At 37.9% G+C, this 16992-nt stretch overlaps 2 protein-coding genes across 7 annotated transcripts; both read right to left on the bottom strand.

Moving 5' to 3' along the window:
- LOC111407538 lies at positions 1–12812 on the bottom strand. Of its 6 annotated transcripts, none has more exons than XM_023037089.1 (8): positions 12704–12812; positions 12250–12307; positions 5677–5948; positions 4772–5432; positions 3620–3819; positions 3285–3529; positions 1997–3115; positions 1–599 (listed from the first exon to the last, which is right to left on the bottom strand). In XM_023037089.1, the coding sequence occupies exons 2-7, from the start codon at positions 12268–12270 to the stop codon at positions 2421–2423; spliced, it is 2094 nt and encodes a 697-aa protein (XP_022892857.1). In that variant the 5' UTR covers positions 12271–12307; positions 12704–12812; the 3' UTR covers positions 1–599; positions 1997–2420. The 6 variants fall into 6 exon arrangements, with proteins under 6 accessions (XP_022892857.1, XP_022892856.1, XP_022892854.1 ...); XM_023037088.1 differs by having other exon boundaries at positions 1–623; XM_023037086.1 differs by having other exon boundaries at positions 1–628.
- Positions 12813–15272: 2460 nt separating this feature from the next.
- On the bottom strand, positions 15273–16992 carry LOC111408205. The gene is made up of 3 exons (XM_023038003.1): positions 16700–16992; positions 15692–15741; positions 15273–15440 (listed from the first exon to the last, which is right to left on the bottom strand). Exons 1-3 carry the CDS (start codon positions 16968–16970, stop codon positions 15429–15431), a joined length of 333 nt encoding a protein of 110 aa, XP_022893771.1. The 5' UTR covers positions 16971–16992; the 3' UTR covers positions 15273–15428.

Below are 16992 nucleotides of genomic sequence, written 5' to 3' on the forward strand. Positions count from 1 at the left end.
TTTATAACGAGTTCACCACTCTTTTTGTGTCCACTACTACTCAAAATTATGTGTAATAAATTGAAAAAGTATTGATACTTCAAAGAAAATCGAAACAAAGTATATTGACTCGATACTGGTAATGATATCGAAACAAAAAAATAATTCGTAGATTAAGGTCTTATTTGCTTAGATTATTCAAGCTAAGTTTAATTATTTTATTAACTAATTTTAAAAGCCACTATTTCCATGTGCAGAACCTTCATGTCCACCATCACCACCCTGCATTAGCATGTCCACAAACCTGCCTCGACTGCTTGTCTTCAACTCGGCCATCAAATCTCACAGTCGACCGCTCTTTCCATGCAGGCACCATCACCGCCAACTCCCTTCATTAACAAATAAGCCAAGGCCGCCATCAGTAATCTTTCTTCAACTCCGCCATCAAACTCGGGTGGAGGGAGGGGAGAGGAGCAGCCCTTTTTTCCCCACGTATCAGCCTAGTACAAAACTATTTTATTGTCCCTCCCCCCCCGGCTCTTCCATGTGTAGTACATTCTCCACCACCGTCTCCTCCATCTGCCGCCACCACCAATTTGATAATTGCATCCGTCCACGGTCTGCATGACGACAAGTCTTAAGATCTTTACTGCACATCAAACAAAAAGTCAGAAAATTGTAACTTCTGATCTGATCCCAGATGATATTCAAGGACTAAGCACATATTCGGTACAAAAATAACAGAAAATCTAGGAGCTCATGCGAAAGCACAGAAGAAAATCCATGATATCGTTTGACATTCATGCAACAACTACAAGCAGTCAACTGAACTAATTTGAAGATCCAAGAGTAGGCATAGAAAGCATCAACAAAGTGCCATAACAGTTCAATAAACATTTGAATGCATCAATATAAATTACACTAACCAAAACAGCATGTAAAAAGCTACAAATAAAAGCATACAATCCGTCAGAAAAAATATGTTCACATAATGCACTACTTATTTGTTTAGATACAAATTAATTATCTCAATGTTCGGAAGAGAACAATGATTGTGCTAGCATTTGGTGAAACTATTAACAGATGCACAGAATACAAACAAAAGTTCCTTCTTCAGGAAACCTGGAGTTTACTGAAACCAGAAGAGAAGCAGACCGAGAAATTTAAAGGCAACGATGTATATAGCGCTTAGCAATATTTTCCGTGCAATATCTCTTGATATTACGTTTCACATTATGGATTTTATCAAGTGGTAACACCAAGCACGCTCATACTTCTTTGATGTAGTAATTTTGGTGTTGCACAATGAAATGAGTCTATTTGGTTTATATCGTGGCCATTTCAATCATATAGCATTAATGGAAATTTCCCCATTCGTTCGTGTTTCAAAATTTTCAACTTTCTACAATGAAGACTTAAACACAGGATTTGCAGGTGCGAGTAATTACTGCACATTAAACTACAGAATGCAATAGCACCTGACTTCTTATAGAGCCCTATATCTCCATAAAAAATAAATCTAGAAAGTTTCAATCATATACAAAACTTCTAACGGAACATTTTTGGTTGGGAGGAATATTGAGAGAAGATAACCTCACAAGTTCTTCCCGGAAGTACATTGACTAACACAAATTTCTTAACAAACTGATGTCTGGCAATATCATCTAAGATAGTCCTCAACTCCCATCCACATTTATCATCTACAAAATTCAGTCATAATTTTCATGTATATTAAGTTAAAGAAATGAATTATACAGTTATAGGATTATGTTCGTGACAGAACTGAGGAAATTTTTAGGAAGATACACTCTAATGGGGCATAGTGTGGCTAAGATTGATACTGGTTTTACAGGTAAAGGAACATTCAGGGAAATAGGCTCTTCTAAACTAGGATAAATTACCCATGAAAAAGTTTGCTCACAAGTTTGCCAATCGTAGAAGCATCAATACAGGCAAGAACATTACTTGCAAAAATAACAACTGGAAGCATCTGCTAGTGGGGTAAATGAAAACATACCTCTACTTTGAAGAACTCAAGATTAACAAAACAGCCTGAAATCTGACCAATTTCTGAAATCTAGAGAGTAAATACGAGAAGAATGTGCCATTGGTATCCAAACTATTACCCAGTAGCAAGTTGGTCCCTGATCCAAGTCCAACAAACAAGTTGGTCCTTAACTTTCAACTATAGTTGCAAAATCAGTCCTCAAAAATCAAAACCGTTCAAATCTTCATTAAATCATTGCATGGCCCTCGTGGGGTCTGATTGTGAAACAATAATGATAGGTTGAGGACCAACATGCTCCTTTTTAAAGGTTGCGGACCATATTCTATCTGACTATAGGTTGGGGACCTATGATGCCATTTTCCATAAAATATTCTGCTTCAACATGGATGTTTTCAGGGATCCTCATGATACAAGTTCAGACAGAAAGCGCAGATTAATGAAGCCGTGGAAAAGGGTGGAGATTATCTGGCATTTGGAAGTTTGTATCAGAAGGTAGTGGCTGCAATAATCCGCTACTTGACAATTCCTCCAAGCTGTTGATGTCCTGTTGCAACCGCGTCACATGCGATACGGCATGTTCAAGAACCAGAGGATCATCCGGCATATTTTCTAGGAGGCTAAGCAACACCTGCCTATAAACTTGAGCAGCCAATAATGGCCTTGCTACCTGTCGACTTCTACAGAAGATTGCAACCTTAATCACGTGCTTACAAATATTACCCACCATTGACCACGAGCAATCACAGAGTGCGAACTCCGAACCTGGGTTCCAAATTGTATATGCCACAGTACTGTCTGCCTGAGAAACGACCTTTGCAAACTCGAGATTTTCCTCGTCTAGTAGCACATCCACGTCAGGGATGTGCATAGCCTGATACCAAGAGTTGGTCGAGACATACCTATCCCTCAGATTTTCAAAATGTCCAGTCTCTGCAATATATTGGTCAAACCAATACAAGGAGTGAAATTGAGTTGTTAATGTGTGGATCAAGAAGTCAAGTCTGCGATGAGAATTTGCACATAACAAATTTAGAACTTTGGATTTCAATCTTAAGTGATATACTTCTATTGAAGCATATGGCTCTTGATTTGCTACCGGGAGAGTTCTGACACAATTGACCCACAATTCTGCAATATAAGATACCATATTAAAGTTATTTTTTCTACATATGCATGCAAAAAGGTGCTTAAAGTAACACTTAAACTGGAGATGAAAATATTAAATATTGAAGAGGTTCCTGGAACAAGCAAAAGCACATAAACCCTGCCAGAAATAAGAAAAATTAAAAGACCATGCCTATCTTTGGCAACCATTTGCTTCTAAAGTGTTCTATAAATGCATGCTGATCGACATATATTTGCATGAACTCTTCAACAGCATCAACCACATTTCGCCCACTTTTTGAGCAGTACAAAATCCTGCCTACATGCTTAAACATCTCCCTCTGCACATCAAAATTGCTGCAATTCTTCAAAAGGCTTTTCAACCAACCACGACGCACATGCCAAAGGGATAATAAAACGCGGCATTGGAAGGCCTCTCTACAAGTCACAAGCATCATATTAGCAATTTTCCAGTTTCCAATCCATAACTCGGAATACAACATCTGAGAATCAGACCGCAAAACTTACCTTATAACTGAAGCCTCAACAGAAGGATCATCCACTAGAATTGCACAAGGTCTCCACCTTGGGTCCTTCTGATGAATTCTTTCAACAAGAGTCGACATCCATTTGTGAATACTTTGACCAGGCAAACTAGAGGTAATGACCCAGGCAATTGGAATCGGATTCTGGGAAGAGTCAAATACAAGCAGAGAGCACAAAGCATACTGCAGAAGTCAAAATAAGAAATCAAAATAGTGAAGATTCCAAATCATCAAGCTAAAGTGCAAGGTGTATTAATCTATACTTTTTACGTTAAAGGCTTTCTTATTTAGCCCTCGTTTGGTTCTGATTTTTCACCCCAAAAAATCAACTTTTTGACCGTTACTTCCAATAGTCAGCCGTAATTTTTCACTTCTTCACAAACAGATGAGACTCCACTTTTCTCTCTAATAATAAAAAAATTGATTCTCATAATCACTATCTAACAGGCCCTTAATTTTCTTAGTCTTATTGTTTGCAACCAGATGACCCGAGTCATCCGATTGTGCGGCATCCAAAGGCCAAAAAAGAGAGGAAAAGAATTAAGATAGAAAAAATGATATATAAATGTGCAGTTTCCTCAATAGAATTGAAATCAGTCACACTATTTTCAAGATATGCAGAAGGCCAATTTCATGGCTTTCTTTTTTATTATCCTAACAGGCCCTTAATTTTCTTAGTCTTATTGTTTGCAACCAGATGACCCGAGTCATCCGATTGTGCGGCATCCAAAGGCCAAAAAAGAGAGGAAAAGAATTAAGATAGAAAAAATGATATATAAATGCGCAGTTTCCTCAATAGAATTGAAATCAGTCACACTATTTTCAAGATATGCAGAAGGCCAATTTCATGGCTTTCTTTTTTATTATTACTTCTAGTTTTGTTCACATTTTTAATATACAAGAATTTAGCCCCTCAAGTTTCTGGAATTGCTAATCTCTCTTTCGCATCAGAGCCCTTCTCAGAACTTTTTTTCTGTGATTATTCATTGTACGTGCAAATCTGGTATACAATCAGATGTTATAATAGTCACCACATATTATAGTTCCATATGCCCTTAATCACACTTCTAATATGTATGGAAGGTGAAGAGGAAATACAATCATTCCTAGGCCAAGAAAAATGAGACAAACAAACCTCAAATGTTTTAGAGTTATATGCTGAATGAAAAGCAATGGATGCATTATGTCCATAACGAAGCATCTTCTGAAGCTGCCAATCTGACTGTATCCCTAATATAAAAGGTTCAGAACCGGATTTCTCTTGTAAATGAAAAACATGCTTACGGTGGCGTTGCACCCATATCATTACACTGCATTTGTCATTGGCATGTAATTCATGGGATGATTTGTGGATAATCCTTTCCATATTACGCACATCATTACGAGTCAGAAAATCATCCCGGGTGTGGGCTCCTCCATGCCTCTGCACCTGTTCCATGTGATGTTGGATTATCATGTCCAAAGATATTCCAACATGAAGCATGGACATCACTTTTTGACGTAGTTCCTCAGAAATACGAGGAGCATACATTGCTCTTGTACCTACAGCTTCCTGATCAAGTATTCCATGACAAGGTGCTCCTGTTTTGTCCACATGATTTCTCTGATTGTAGATTATAAGGGCAAGGAGTGGACGGGTGTATAAGCGTTTAACAGTAAAATGGCAAAGGCATCCCCTCATCATGTGTCGTCTCCCAGGCCTACTTCCCTTACCAGAAGTGGGTTTAATGCTCGAGTTTTCTCCAATACCAGATTCACTGTCCCTGTAGTCTTCAGGACCATAAGAGCACCAATACCTAAAAAACCCATGAAATATGTACAAGTTATTAAAATGTTTTTCTGGCACGATTTCACATATGTTCGAAAATGTAAGACAAATAGCTATAAACATAAATTACAATATCAAGTTGATAGTCTTACACACAACCTTTATCTAAGGAAATGGATGATAGACCAGACTATTCATATGAAATTTCGAGCTCAAGGGTGATATTTCAACAAAGCACAAATACGACATACGACTTACAAGAAGCAACATACAGTGTATATTCAAGATATCCATCAACCCTTGGTTTGTTGAGACTCCCTTCAAGCCTCTTCCTTCTCGATTCAACTCGGAAACGAGCCGGACATTCTGCATTACTGGATTCTCCTTTGACAAAATCATCCACTCTAGCAAAAGGAATTAGTGCAATGTCGTCACCACCTTGACGACCGCCTTCTACTTTCACCCAATTTAGATGAGCAGCAGAAAACTCTGCATATGGAGGATCTTGCACAGGAAGGCTTAATATATCCTCCATTCTAGGCATCTAGATTAAGAAGATGCACATGATAGCAACAAAAAATTCAGAGATGGCTTTAGAGAATGCAATAGGCATTATGAGAAATTTAACTATGGCAAAAAGTTTTATTTTTTAAATATGTGAAGACATGATAGAGAATTTCAAGTGTGACATTGCTCCAACGTTCCAGCAGTCTATATTATTGTAGGAGAAAATAAATGAGACTGAATTAAGTGTGTCTAGAAGCCCTAGGATTTGGTAACAAGTTGATTTTTTTGTGAAATAAGTCCCGATTAAAATACGTCATGATTGAAATCTCGAGGTAATCAGAATAAAAATTTATCATGAACTCTTTAATATCCTGGGTTAATTCTCTCTACATCTGTTCAAATCTCCTTCAATGGGAATTTTAATTGGCTAGAGATTTCCATATTAAACAATCCACATCTTCGAAAAATTATTGATCTATTCCCTTATCTAGTTCTATTTGCAAGGACATACAGATCGATGACACAAATCGACTTTTCTTCCCATAAAGACAAACACAATCATATCCTTGATCCGGGTACATTTACCATACTATCTTTCAATTCGAGTTCAATAATCGTTCCTCCTTCATTTTTGCTCTTTTCTGCAAAATGTATACAAAAGTTTACATCTATCTTCCCTAGTTCTTTCGCCTATACAAAAGTTTACATCTATCTTCCCTAGTTCTTTCGCCTACTTGTCTACACAGATCATCTATTGCACGAAGGTCGTTGAATATCTTCCTACGTAGCACAGTTATTATTTCTATAGATTTTCCTAGAAGTGTCCATATGTTCCAAATTCCAACCTTAAGTATATTATCTTGGACTAGCTTCTTACCCACCGTTTGAGCAAGAGAAAGGCTTATTTATCACAGATTAAATCGTCATTCCAAGTTTATAGATGATAAAGTTCACTAATGTGTATTCTACATTTTTATATTGACCAAATATAATATAAAAAGTAAAGAATTAAGAACAGAAGCTAATTGATAGGCCACCCATACGTTTTACGTATGAGAGGCGTCACAAGAAGGCAACGGGCTAGGAATTGTTATTGTAACTAATTCAGTTGTTTTGGGAGGGAAGTTAGTTGGGTAGAAGAGAATAAAAGGGCAGAGACGGAATGAAAAAAGGCATTCACGGGGTAGGAAAAATCTGTGAATCTGTGGGGAGAGGGACAACTCTCAAAACTTGCCATTCTAGTTTTAATTTGTGTCAATTCATTTCTGTAAGTGTTGAGTTTATGCAATTCTTATTAATTTCCGTTCATATTCATTTTCTTCCATAAGATCCTAAGTATATTTTCACTGTTTACCTACATTTGAAGTTGACTCACGTCTCCAAGTGCAAGATAATCAAGCAGGTTCTATCATTTGGTATTAGAGCAGTCGATTCCGGGGTGGATTATGCCAGTAACTAGAATGGTTACAAGAGTCGAAACACTCGAAGCTACGATTTCTCAGATTTCGACATTGGGAACGTCGGTGCTGGAATTGCAGGAAAACGTGGAGCAACTGAATGCGAGATTAGGAAGAGAGTTGGAAAAGATGAACGTTAAATTAGAAGCTAGTTTGGCCATGGGTCGAAGGGAACTGAGTGATGGGTTGCAGACAATAGCGAAGATGATAAGGAATTTGTCGTTAGACTCGTCGCCCTTAGTAGGAGAAGGGAGTGGGGTTAAGTCATCGACAACTGCTGTTGAGCAAACCGAGTCGGAGAAGATGGAAGTGGATAAGCAAAGCCTTAAAATCAAGGAAGGCCACTATCGTAAACTGGAGCTACCCTTATTCAATGGGATAGATCCGGATTCATGGATTTTCAGGGCCGAAAGGTACTTCGGCATGAATAAATTAAATGCAGTTGAGCGGGCTGTGGCTGCGGGTGTGTGTATGGAGGGCAGTGCTCTCTCATGGTTTCAATGGGAAGATGGGAGACGGCCTCTGCGCAGTTGGGAGGATCTGAAACCACGATTATCAGTAAAGCCCGTGAGAAGGAGCGCCCACGTTATAAAGGTTCGACCTATTCTCCTCCTGCTAGGGTAGAGAACCGGACTATTCAGTGGAACCCTCCTAGAGGGAATATTCTGATGGAAAAGGCAAGAGCGTCCTCTACAAATACAAACTCGGGATTTAGGAAGTTAACCCGGGCAGAAATACAAGCAAAGAAGGATAAGGGATTGTGTTTTCGGTGTGATGAGAAGTACACTATCGAGCATAGGTGTCGCAACAAAGAGCTGCATGTGTTACTAGTTGATGATGACATTGAGGAGGCTGAAAAGGAGGACAATGTGGAGGAGAAAATAGAGAGAAAAGAGCTGGAGGGGGTCGAGCTATCCATGAATTCAGTAGTTGGTTTAACATATCTCAAGACAATGAAGGTGAGAGGAACAGTCAATGGACAGGAGGTAGTGGTGTTGATCGACTCAGGAGTAACCCATAATTTCATCTCTATGGAGTTGGTTCGGAACTTGAAATTACCCATCACGGAAACCAATGGGTATGGGGTGCATGTTGGTTCGGGAATGGCTATTAAGGGAAAAGGGGTTTGCAAAGGAGTGGTACTCTACATGCAAACCGTTGTAGTTGTTGATGAGTATCTACCATTGGACTTGAGTAGTTCTGACATAATTCTGGGGATGCAATGGCTAAGTACTCTGGGCACGGTTCAAGTGAATTGGAAGCAGTTGATGATGAAAATACTTATGGGGGATCAAACAGTGACTTTGAAAGGGGATGAAGGGTTGAGCAAATCCTTAGTTTCCCTGAAATTGATGCTAAAAACTATACAGTAGGAGGGAGAAGGATTGATGGTGGAACTTAGTGCCATTCAGGTAAAAGAATCCGAGCTCGAACGAAGCATTCCAGAACCTGTCCAGAAAATTCTGGACACTTATAAGGCAGTGTTTGAAATGCCGGTTGGATTGCCTCCCCCAAGGGGCCATGAACACGCCATCACATTGAAGCCAGGGACTGAACCAATTAATGTTAGATCGTATCGCTATCCTCATGCTCAAAAGGCAAAGATTGAGCGTTTGGTGGCGGACATGTTGGAGGCAGGAATAGTTCAAACCAGCAACAACCCCTTTTCCAGTCCAGTACTGTTGGTGAAGAAAAAAGATGGGGGATGGAGGTTTTGCGTGGATTACAGAGCCCTAAACAAGGCTATCGTGCCGGATCGATTCCCTATACCTGCAATTGATGAGCTACTGGATGAATTGCAGGGTGCAACCATCTTCTCCAAGCTGGACCTTAAATCAGGGTATCACCAGATACGTCTAAAGGTTGGGGATGAACACAAGATAGCTTTCCGAACACATGAAGGGCATTATGAATTCTTAGTAATGCCTTTTGGGCTTACTAATGCCCCAGCCACATTCCAGTCATTGATGAATCGTGTTTTCAAAAACTTGCTGAGAAGGTGCGTGTTGGTTTTCTTCGACGACATCCTGATTTACAGTCGTTCATTGGAGGAGCACTGTAGACATGTGGGAGAGGTGTTAAGGCTCCTACAAGAGCATCACTTGTATGCAAATAGAAAAAAGTGTGAGTTTGGATGTGCAAAACTAGAATATCTAGGGCATGTAATTAGCAAAGAAGGGGTGGTAGCTGATCCTAAAAAAATTGATGCTATGCAACATTGGCCTATCCCTCAAAACATCAAGGAGCTACGAGGGTTCTTGGGTCTAATAGGGTATTACCGAAGATTCGTGGAGGGTTATGGAAAGGTAGCCGAGCCATTAACTAGACAACTGAAGAAAGACGATTTCCATTGGGATCAAGAAGCTGAACTAGCATTTTACAAGTTAAGGGAGGCTATGACCAAAATTCCGGTGTTAGCACTACCTGATTTCACTCAGCCCTTTGTGGTAGAAACGGATGCATCCGGAGTTGGGTTAGGGGCGGTTCTATCACAGCGACAAAGACCTATCGCTTACTACAGTCAGGCCTTATCTTCTAGAGCTAGGCTCAAATCGATTTATGAACGGGAACTCATGGCTATAGTTTTTTCTATTCAAAAATGGAGGCACTATCTTCTTGGGAGACACTTCATCGTTCGCACAGATCAGAAAAGTTTAAAGTACTTGCTGGAACAACGGTTGGTGTGTGTTGAACATCAGAAATGGGTTACTAAGCTACTTGGCTATGATTTCGAGATCCAATACAGACCTGGCCTTGAGAACAAGGCAGCGGATGCATTGTCTCGTCTCCCAGTCAAGGCCGAGCTTGCAGTTATCTCCGTATCTAAGGTACTGGATCTGGAGGTAATACAAGAACAGGTAGCAAATGATGAGAAGCTAGCCAGTATCAAGGCAGCCTTGCTCAAGGACCCCTTATCCGTAGAGAATTTGTCAGTAAAGGATGGTTGTCTGCTGTTTAAACAAAGACTGGTTATTCCCAAGGGGTCTAATTTGATTCCCAATTTACTACAAGAGTTCCATGGTAATGCACTTAGAGACCATTTTGGCGTCTTGTAGACTTACAAAAGAATTACTGGGGAGTTGTTTTGGGTAGGAATGAAGAAGGATGTTCAGTCATTCGTAGAGTCATGTTCTGTTTGCCAACAGAACAAGTACTTGGCACTCTCCCCAACAGGGTTACTTCAACCCTTACCAATTCCAAGAGCAATATGGGATAATTTAACAATGGATTTTATTGAGGGATTACCCTAATCAAAAGGGTGGGATACCATCTTAGTAGTGGCGGATCGGTTGAGCAAGTATGCTCATTTCATGACTTTAAAACACCCGTTTTCTGCAAAAACGGTGGCTGAATCATTTATACAAGGAGTGGTGAGACTTCATGGCTTCCCCAGGTCATCGGTGTCGGACAGGGACAAAGTTTTCCTAAGTTTATTCTGAAAAGAGCTTTTTCAACTACAGTCTACTTAGCTCCATCGCAGTACAACTTATCACCCACAAACTGATGGGCAATCGGAAGTAGTGAATCGATGCTTGGAGACATATCTGAGATGCTTTGCTAATAGCCACTCTCGCACCTGGTCGGAATGGGTACCGTGGGCTGAATTTTGGTATAACACCTCATTTCATACGGCTACCAGAACAACTCCTTTTAAGGTTGTCTATGGGAGGGACCCTCCTCCGATCATTCGGTATGGACATCAGCAGACCCTAGTGGCTGAACTTGATCAGCAGCTGCAACTCCGCAATGAGATGCTCGATGAGCTGAAGTTACAACTAGCACGAGCACAAAACAGGATGAAGAAGTTCGCAGATGAGAAAAGGAGGCCGGTACAGTTTGAGGAGGGGGAACTAGTGTATCTTAAACTCCAACCGTACCGCGAGAAATCTCTAGCTAAGCGTGTGAATGAGAAGTTGTCTCCTAGGTTCTTTGGCCCTTATCAAGTTATTCAGAAAATTGGGGCAGTTGCCTACAAATTGCAATTGCCGGACACGGCTAACATCCATCTGGTTTTCCATGTCTCTCAACTACGTAAAGCAATTGGTCCGATGACACCTATCCAGCCTCTTCCACCCCTTCTCAGTTCAGAGTTGGAGTGGATTGTGCAACCAGCTGGGGTTTTGGACATCAGGCCTAGCAGTGATTCTACAAGTGAAGGTCAGGAAGTACTTGTTCAGTGGCAGAATCTTCCATCTTTCGACGCTTCTTGGGAGCCCTTCAAGCTGATCAACGCTTAGTTTCCAGAGTTCCACCTTGGGGACAAGGTGTGCTTGCATTGGCGGGGGGTATTGATAGGCCACCCATGCGTTTTACGTATGAGAGGCGTCACAAGAAGGCAACGGTCTAGGATTTGTTATTGTAACTAATTCAGTTGTTTTGGGAGGGAAGTTAGTTGGGTAGAAGAGAATAAAAGGGCGGAGACGGAATGAAAAAAGGCATTCACGGGGTAGGAAAAATCTGTGAATCTGTGGGGGGAGGGGCAACTCTCAGAACTTGCCATTCTAGTTTTAATTTGTGTCAATTCATTTCTGTAATTGTTGAGTTTATGCAATTCTTATTAATTTCCGTTCATATTCATTTTCTTCCGTAAAATCCTGAGTATATTTTCACTGTTTACCGACGTTTGAAGTTGACTCAAGTCTCCAAGTGCAGAATAATCAAGCAGGTTCTATCACTAATACGCAAACAACACACACATAAAAACTTCTCCATAATGACATTATCAACAAGCTGCAGACAAATATTATTAACACGTTACTGACTTCTTTATACAGAGAATCAAAGGTATATTCATAGGAATGAACCGAGCAAGCTACTAGCACGTTAAAGCTAAAAATCAGATTATTTGAAAATTTTGAGTATTATGAGTTAACATTGTACCTTTGCTTCATGATCCTTCATTTTTCCTCCAACAATTCAACAAGATTACGCCTTTATCCTTAAAGCAAAGAACAATTATTAAAAAAAAAAAAAAAAAAGTGTTAGAGAACCAGAAAAGGGTTTGTTTCAGTTTATTTATTTATTTATTTCCGCTTTTTGTGCCAAATACTACGATTATTATAAGAAAGAAAATGGCAATGAGCGTTGGGTGACAATTGTTTTTCCTTTTTTGCATGAAATTGAGGAAATTAGCAGAAACCCACGAAGGAATTTGTAATAAATTAACAAAAGAGACAAGTAATTAGAAACCCATAAAACGAAGTGCAGAAAAAAAAAGGAGGAAAGAAAAGGGTTTATGAAATTGTGCAAGAATGAAAAGAAATTGATTTACAAGTACGGTGAAATAGAAATTTCAGAAAAAGGACAGAAATCAAGAAGAATAGTCAAGAATTACCTGTAATTGTAAAGATTCTTCTAGTTTTTCTTGGGCTAAGGTTGGTGAAAAATGCGATCTTATACTTCGCAATTCATATTTCGTCATTAATTTGATGTATTAACTATAATTAATAATGATAAGATATTTGGAAAATCAAAATTAATATCAATTGTTTTTGTTCTTCGTTTTGTCTTACTTACTCGAATGGCTAATTTTGAAGTCTTTAGTGATACTAATTTAGTGTATCTTCAAGAATTAATTTTTTTATTGTTAGAGAAAAAAGTGAATTTCATTTGTAAATAAAAATGTCAAAAATGATGATTGAAAATAGTAAATTAATAGTTAAAAAATTAATACCAAATGAGGGCTTAATAAACTTTTGAAAAATTTACACAATACAAGTGTAATAATACTTTATACGTGGTATTTTAAATTTTGAGTAAGCATTTGCCAATATGTTTGCTGCATCTTATCATTTACATTAATATTTTGGATTCTTTATTGTCTATTTTTGTCAAGTCAATTTATTATTTATTTGCATTTCATTTTTATAGTCGAAAAAATATTGTAAGATTTATCAATTTTAAAATGCCTATTACTTGATAATAAATTAGCGTAAAATTGTTCTAATTTATTGAATGATCAAATTAATTAAATAACATATCCTATAAAAATTTCTAAAAATTGCAAATTTTAAATTTTTTATTTTGAGGAAAAAACTTGTTCAAAATGACAAACCAAACCAAAACTTAATAAATTCAAAATTTAAAACTAAAATTTAAAACAATGAGGCATCATATTTTGAAATGGTTCGATAAAAATTTTATACCATGCGTACACGTGTGACACTAACGTCATTTTGGAGCATCAAATTAAATAAAATAAAATAAAAATTTGTTGAAATAGTGGTGAAACAATACATCCTGACCTATCTGGTGGCTTTTGGTGTTCCTCTTACTCCGACGAACGTGTGTAACCTAAAAAATGAGGGTGTGACTTTCTCCTCCATTTTACCTCCAACGTGAGAATCAGTATACGTGTTAAGAGAAAATAATGATAGAATTCAAATTACTGAAAAAATATGCTATCCTCCATACCCGTGTCGCCCTCGGGAGTATTTATAGACGTCGGAAGTCGAGTGAGAGCTGGGTGGTCGTGGTGCCACGTGTCCCACGTTGGCCTTCCCTTTATCTCCACGTTCTGATTGGGGAGTCTTAACTTCTCGCTTAGAGATTGGGCCTGAGGTAACCGTCATGTAACCTCGCCAATTCATCCAAAATTTTGCAGCTAAGTGTTAAGATGACCTTATAGGCAATTCCATGTCGATCACCTACGTTGAGGAAGAGTGCCCCCTGGGAGGGGTCGACGGTCTCTTGTTGAGGTAAAGCACTCGAGGGGTCGATGATCATACGTAAAGATAGAGCGTCCCCGTGGGGGAAGCCACGGTCTCTTGTTGATGTAGAGAACTCGAGGGGTCGACAATCTCGTATCGAGATAGAGTGCCTGGGGCGTAGGTGGCCTCATGTGGAGGTAGAACGTCCCGAGGGGTCCACGACCTCGTATTGGCGTGTAGTGATCTACCTCGCTTGTCATCAGATGTGGTTTTCTATGTTAACTGATATCAATCATATAAATTTTATTGAATATCATTAGGTAAAGAGTATTTCGGAGGATAAATGTGGATAATAATCTTTCAATTTCATTTAAAAGGGTGTCACTTACTACCTCTTTTTTATTCGGCTTAAATTCTTCTTCAACCTCCTTGTAATGTTATGCGGCTTATTAATTATTAATCATTTAGAATGAAAAATTAAAAATGTTATCCACATTAATTTATCATAATACCATATATCTTATAAGAAAAACATGTTTGGTTAGGGGCGCCCTTGGCACCCCGTTGTTTGGCCTGGATTTAACCCTAGCCAAACAATATAATTGTGTCTAGCACTATACAATATAATTTAATATTAAGTTTTTTGATGTAGCTTAAATTTTTCGAATAAAGAGACACTGGATATTTTTGGCACGTAGGCATATGTAGGGCAATTATTATTTGGTCATTCTCTTTTTTATGCTTTAACTGAAATCAGTGGTGGAAAGGGTACAAAATTAGTGGAATCTAATTCAACCACAAAGAAAAAATAAATTTAAACGCGAAATATTATAATAATAAATATAAATAATAATAATAAATTTATAAATATTTATATTTTTAATTTCATTGTGGCTTGGGACTCCGCTGGACTCCAATTGCCTCAACCATTGCTTGAAACTCCATTGAGTAATTTCATATGATACTTTAACAATTTAAGTTTTGGACGAAATAAATTGTCTATTTAAAAATCAATGTTCTAGCAAATTTTAATACAAATTGATGAAATGTATTGTTAAAATTAATTATTGACTTTGATTCAAATTTCTATCAATTTTTTAAGCAAAACTAAATATAAAGCCAAATTTTGTATTAAATATCATTTGCTCACCAAATGAAAAACTTGGTGGCCTTTTTCTTTTTGGTATATAACGTGAGGTTTCGTGATGTGAATGTGGTGTGGAGAGAAGTGGAATGAAAATGGAAAGGAGAAATGAGTCACGAAGAGAGAATTCTTCATTTTATTGTTAGAATAAAACCTCTGAAACTACTTATTCGATGCAAACACAGGTCTACATTATTAGAAGCTTGCATCATGTTAGAGACTCCTATACTTAGCAGATTTCGGCATAGATCCCGAGGGTCTCTCCATTAGATAATTGTCTGTCACGTAGAAAAAACACACTTCAAATCAAACACACAAAATTATCGAAAAAGGTCTCAATTTTATTGGTCAATTTTTGTTTTTGCTTCAATTATATTGCGAAATCAACTTCCATTACTAAAACTAACAAATTGTATGATGTGGGTAGGTCGATTATAACGTCGAAAATTTCACGAAAGTTGGCTTAGCGATGTAACAAAACAGAAACAAAAGTCAAATAAGGTGAAATAAAAAAAAGACAAACTCAAACCTTGCAGATGTCGGTACACTTCCCGAAGCATTTCTCCAATAGTGCACCATCTGCCATGTAAGAACACATCAAAAAATAATAATAATAATTAATTAATTACCAAAGAAAAATTAGTTGTCAACTTGCATGGAAATTGTATCAATTTTTAATTTATTTTTTATTTTTATTTTTTTTACTTTTTTTGAATTTTTCTAGTTACATTATTCAAGAATCATAACTTCGTCAAAGTCGAATTTTTTTCGGTTGATGAAGCTAGACAAAGCAAAGTAAGAGAAGAAAGGAAAAAATGCACTGTTGGTCAGAATTTATTGTTGAAGTAGCAAATTTGTCCTCATATTTTTTGTAATATCCTAAGAATCGACTTAGTGAAATCCCCTATTTCATATATCGGAAAAAGGAATGATCCATCAGGTTCACTATTAATTTCGACAATGCCCCCATCGAATCATCATCTAAGTAAACATGTTCAACTTTATTAAGTTAGATTTCATTTCTCAACAAAAAAACAAAAATTTGGAAGAGACATGCTTTCACGAGAGAACCCTCGTGATTTAGCACTTGTTTGGTAGAGATTACAATAAGATTTTTAGTAGATTTTGATAAAAGTTGATAAAATATGTAGTTGAAAAATTGTGGAATTCATAAAACTTGTGATTAATGAATTAAAATCTAAATTTTAATCCCCAACAAACAAGGGCTTAATAAAAATTTGGATGATTTTCCTTGGTACTCCTATAACTTGCTCATTTTTAAAGATTACAAGCTAACTTTTTACTTAAATTCAAGTTAAGTACTGATGCATGCAATTTTCCCACCAAGAAATGACCGAAATGTGAAGTAATTCTCTTTCTCACGCTCTTCTGAAGAGGGAAGCTTAATTAGCTTAGATTGATTATGAAATTGCAGCATTTGCCAAAATCAACATTTTAATTACCAATGTACCCATCTTAGATAACAATGCATGTGCATGAAAAGAGAGACGAGACGAAGTTAGAGGCATCATATTACCATAAATAACGAGAACACAACGTTTCAACGAGCAACCAATCTGACAATAGTACTGGATATCGGCACCAGACTTCGGAACGCAACTACACAAACATTGCAAATGGCATGTGAAGTTCTCTGATGGGGTCTTTCGACTTCCGATGAAGCACTGATTGAAGCACCCTCCCCAACAACCATATATATTAGGGGAAACAACAACACTCGCCAGCATCAAGGTCACAATAACCACCAACAGACGATAAATTCCACCTCGGCTACACTCCATAATCATCCCCTTTTGTTCTCGACACAAG

This window comes from Olea europaea, chromosome 13 (genome assembly GCF_002742605.1).
Source record: "Olea europaea var. sylvestris chromosome 13, O_europaea_v1, whole genome shotgun sequence".
NCBI lineage: Eukaryota > Viridiplantae > Streptophyta > Magnoliopsida > Lamiales > Oleaceae > Olea > Olea europaea.

What these genes read in the sequence shown, in the direction of transcription:
- LOC111408205 (XM_023038003.1), bottom strand. Translation starts at nt 16,970, where the DNA reads ATGATTATGGAGTGTAGCCGAGGTGGAATTTATCGTCTGTTGGTGGTT. An exon ending in TTGTGTTCTCGTTATTTATG is followed by an intron (nt 15,742 to 16,699) that starts GTAATATGATGC and finishes CTTACATGGCAG; the next exon opens with ATGGTGCACTATTGGAGAAA.
- LOC111407538 (XM_023037089.1), bottom strand. Translation starts at nt 12,270, where the DNA reads ATGAAGGATCATGAAGCAAAG. An exon ending in GGATATCTTGAATATACACT is followed by an intron (nt 5,433 to 5,676) that starts GTATGTTGCTTC and finishes TGGGTTTTTTAG; the next exon opens with GTATTGGTGCTCTTATGGTC. An exon ending in ATAACTCTAAAACATTTGAG is followed by an intron (nt 3,820 to 4,771) that starts GTTTGTTTGTCT and finishes TGACTTCTGCAG; the next exon opens with TATGCTTTGTGCTCTCTGCT.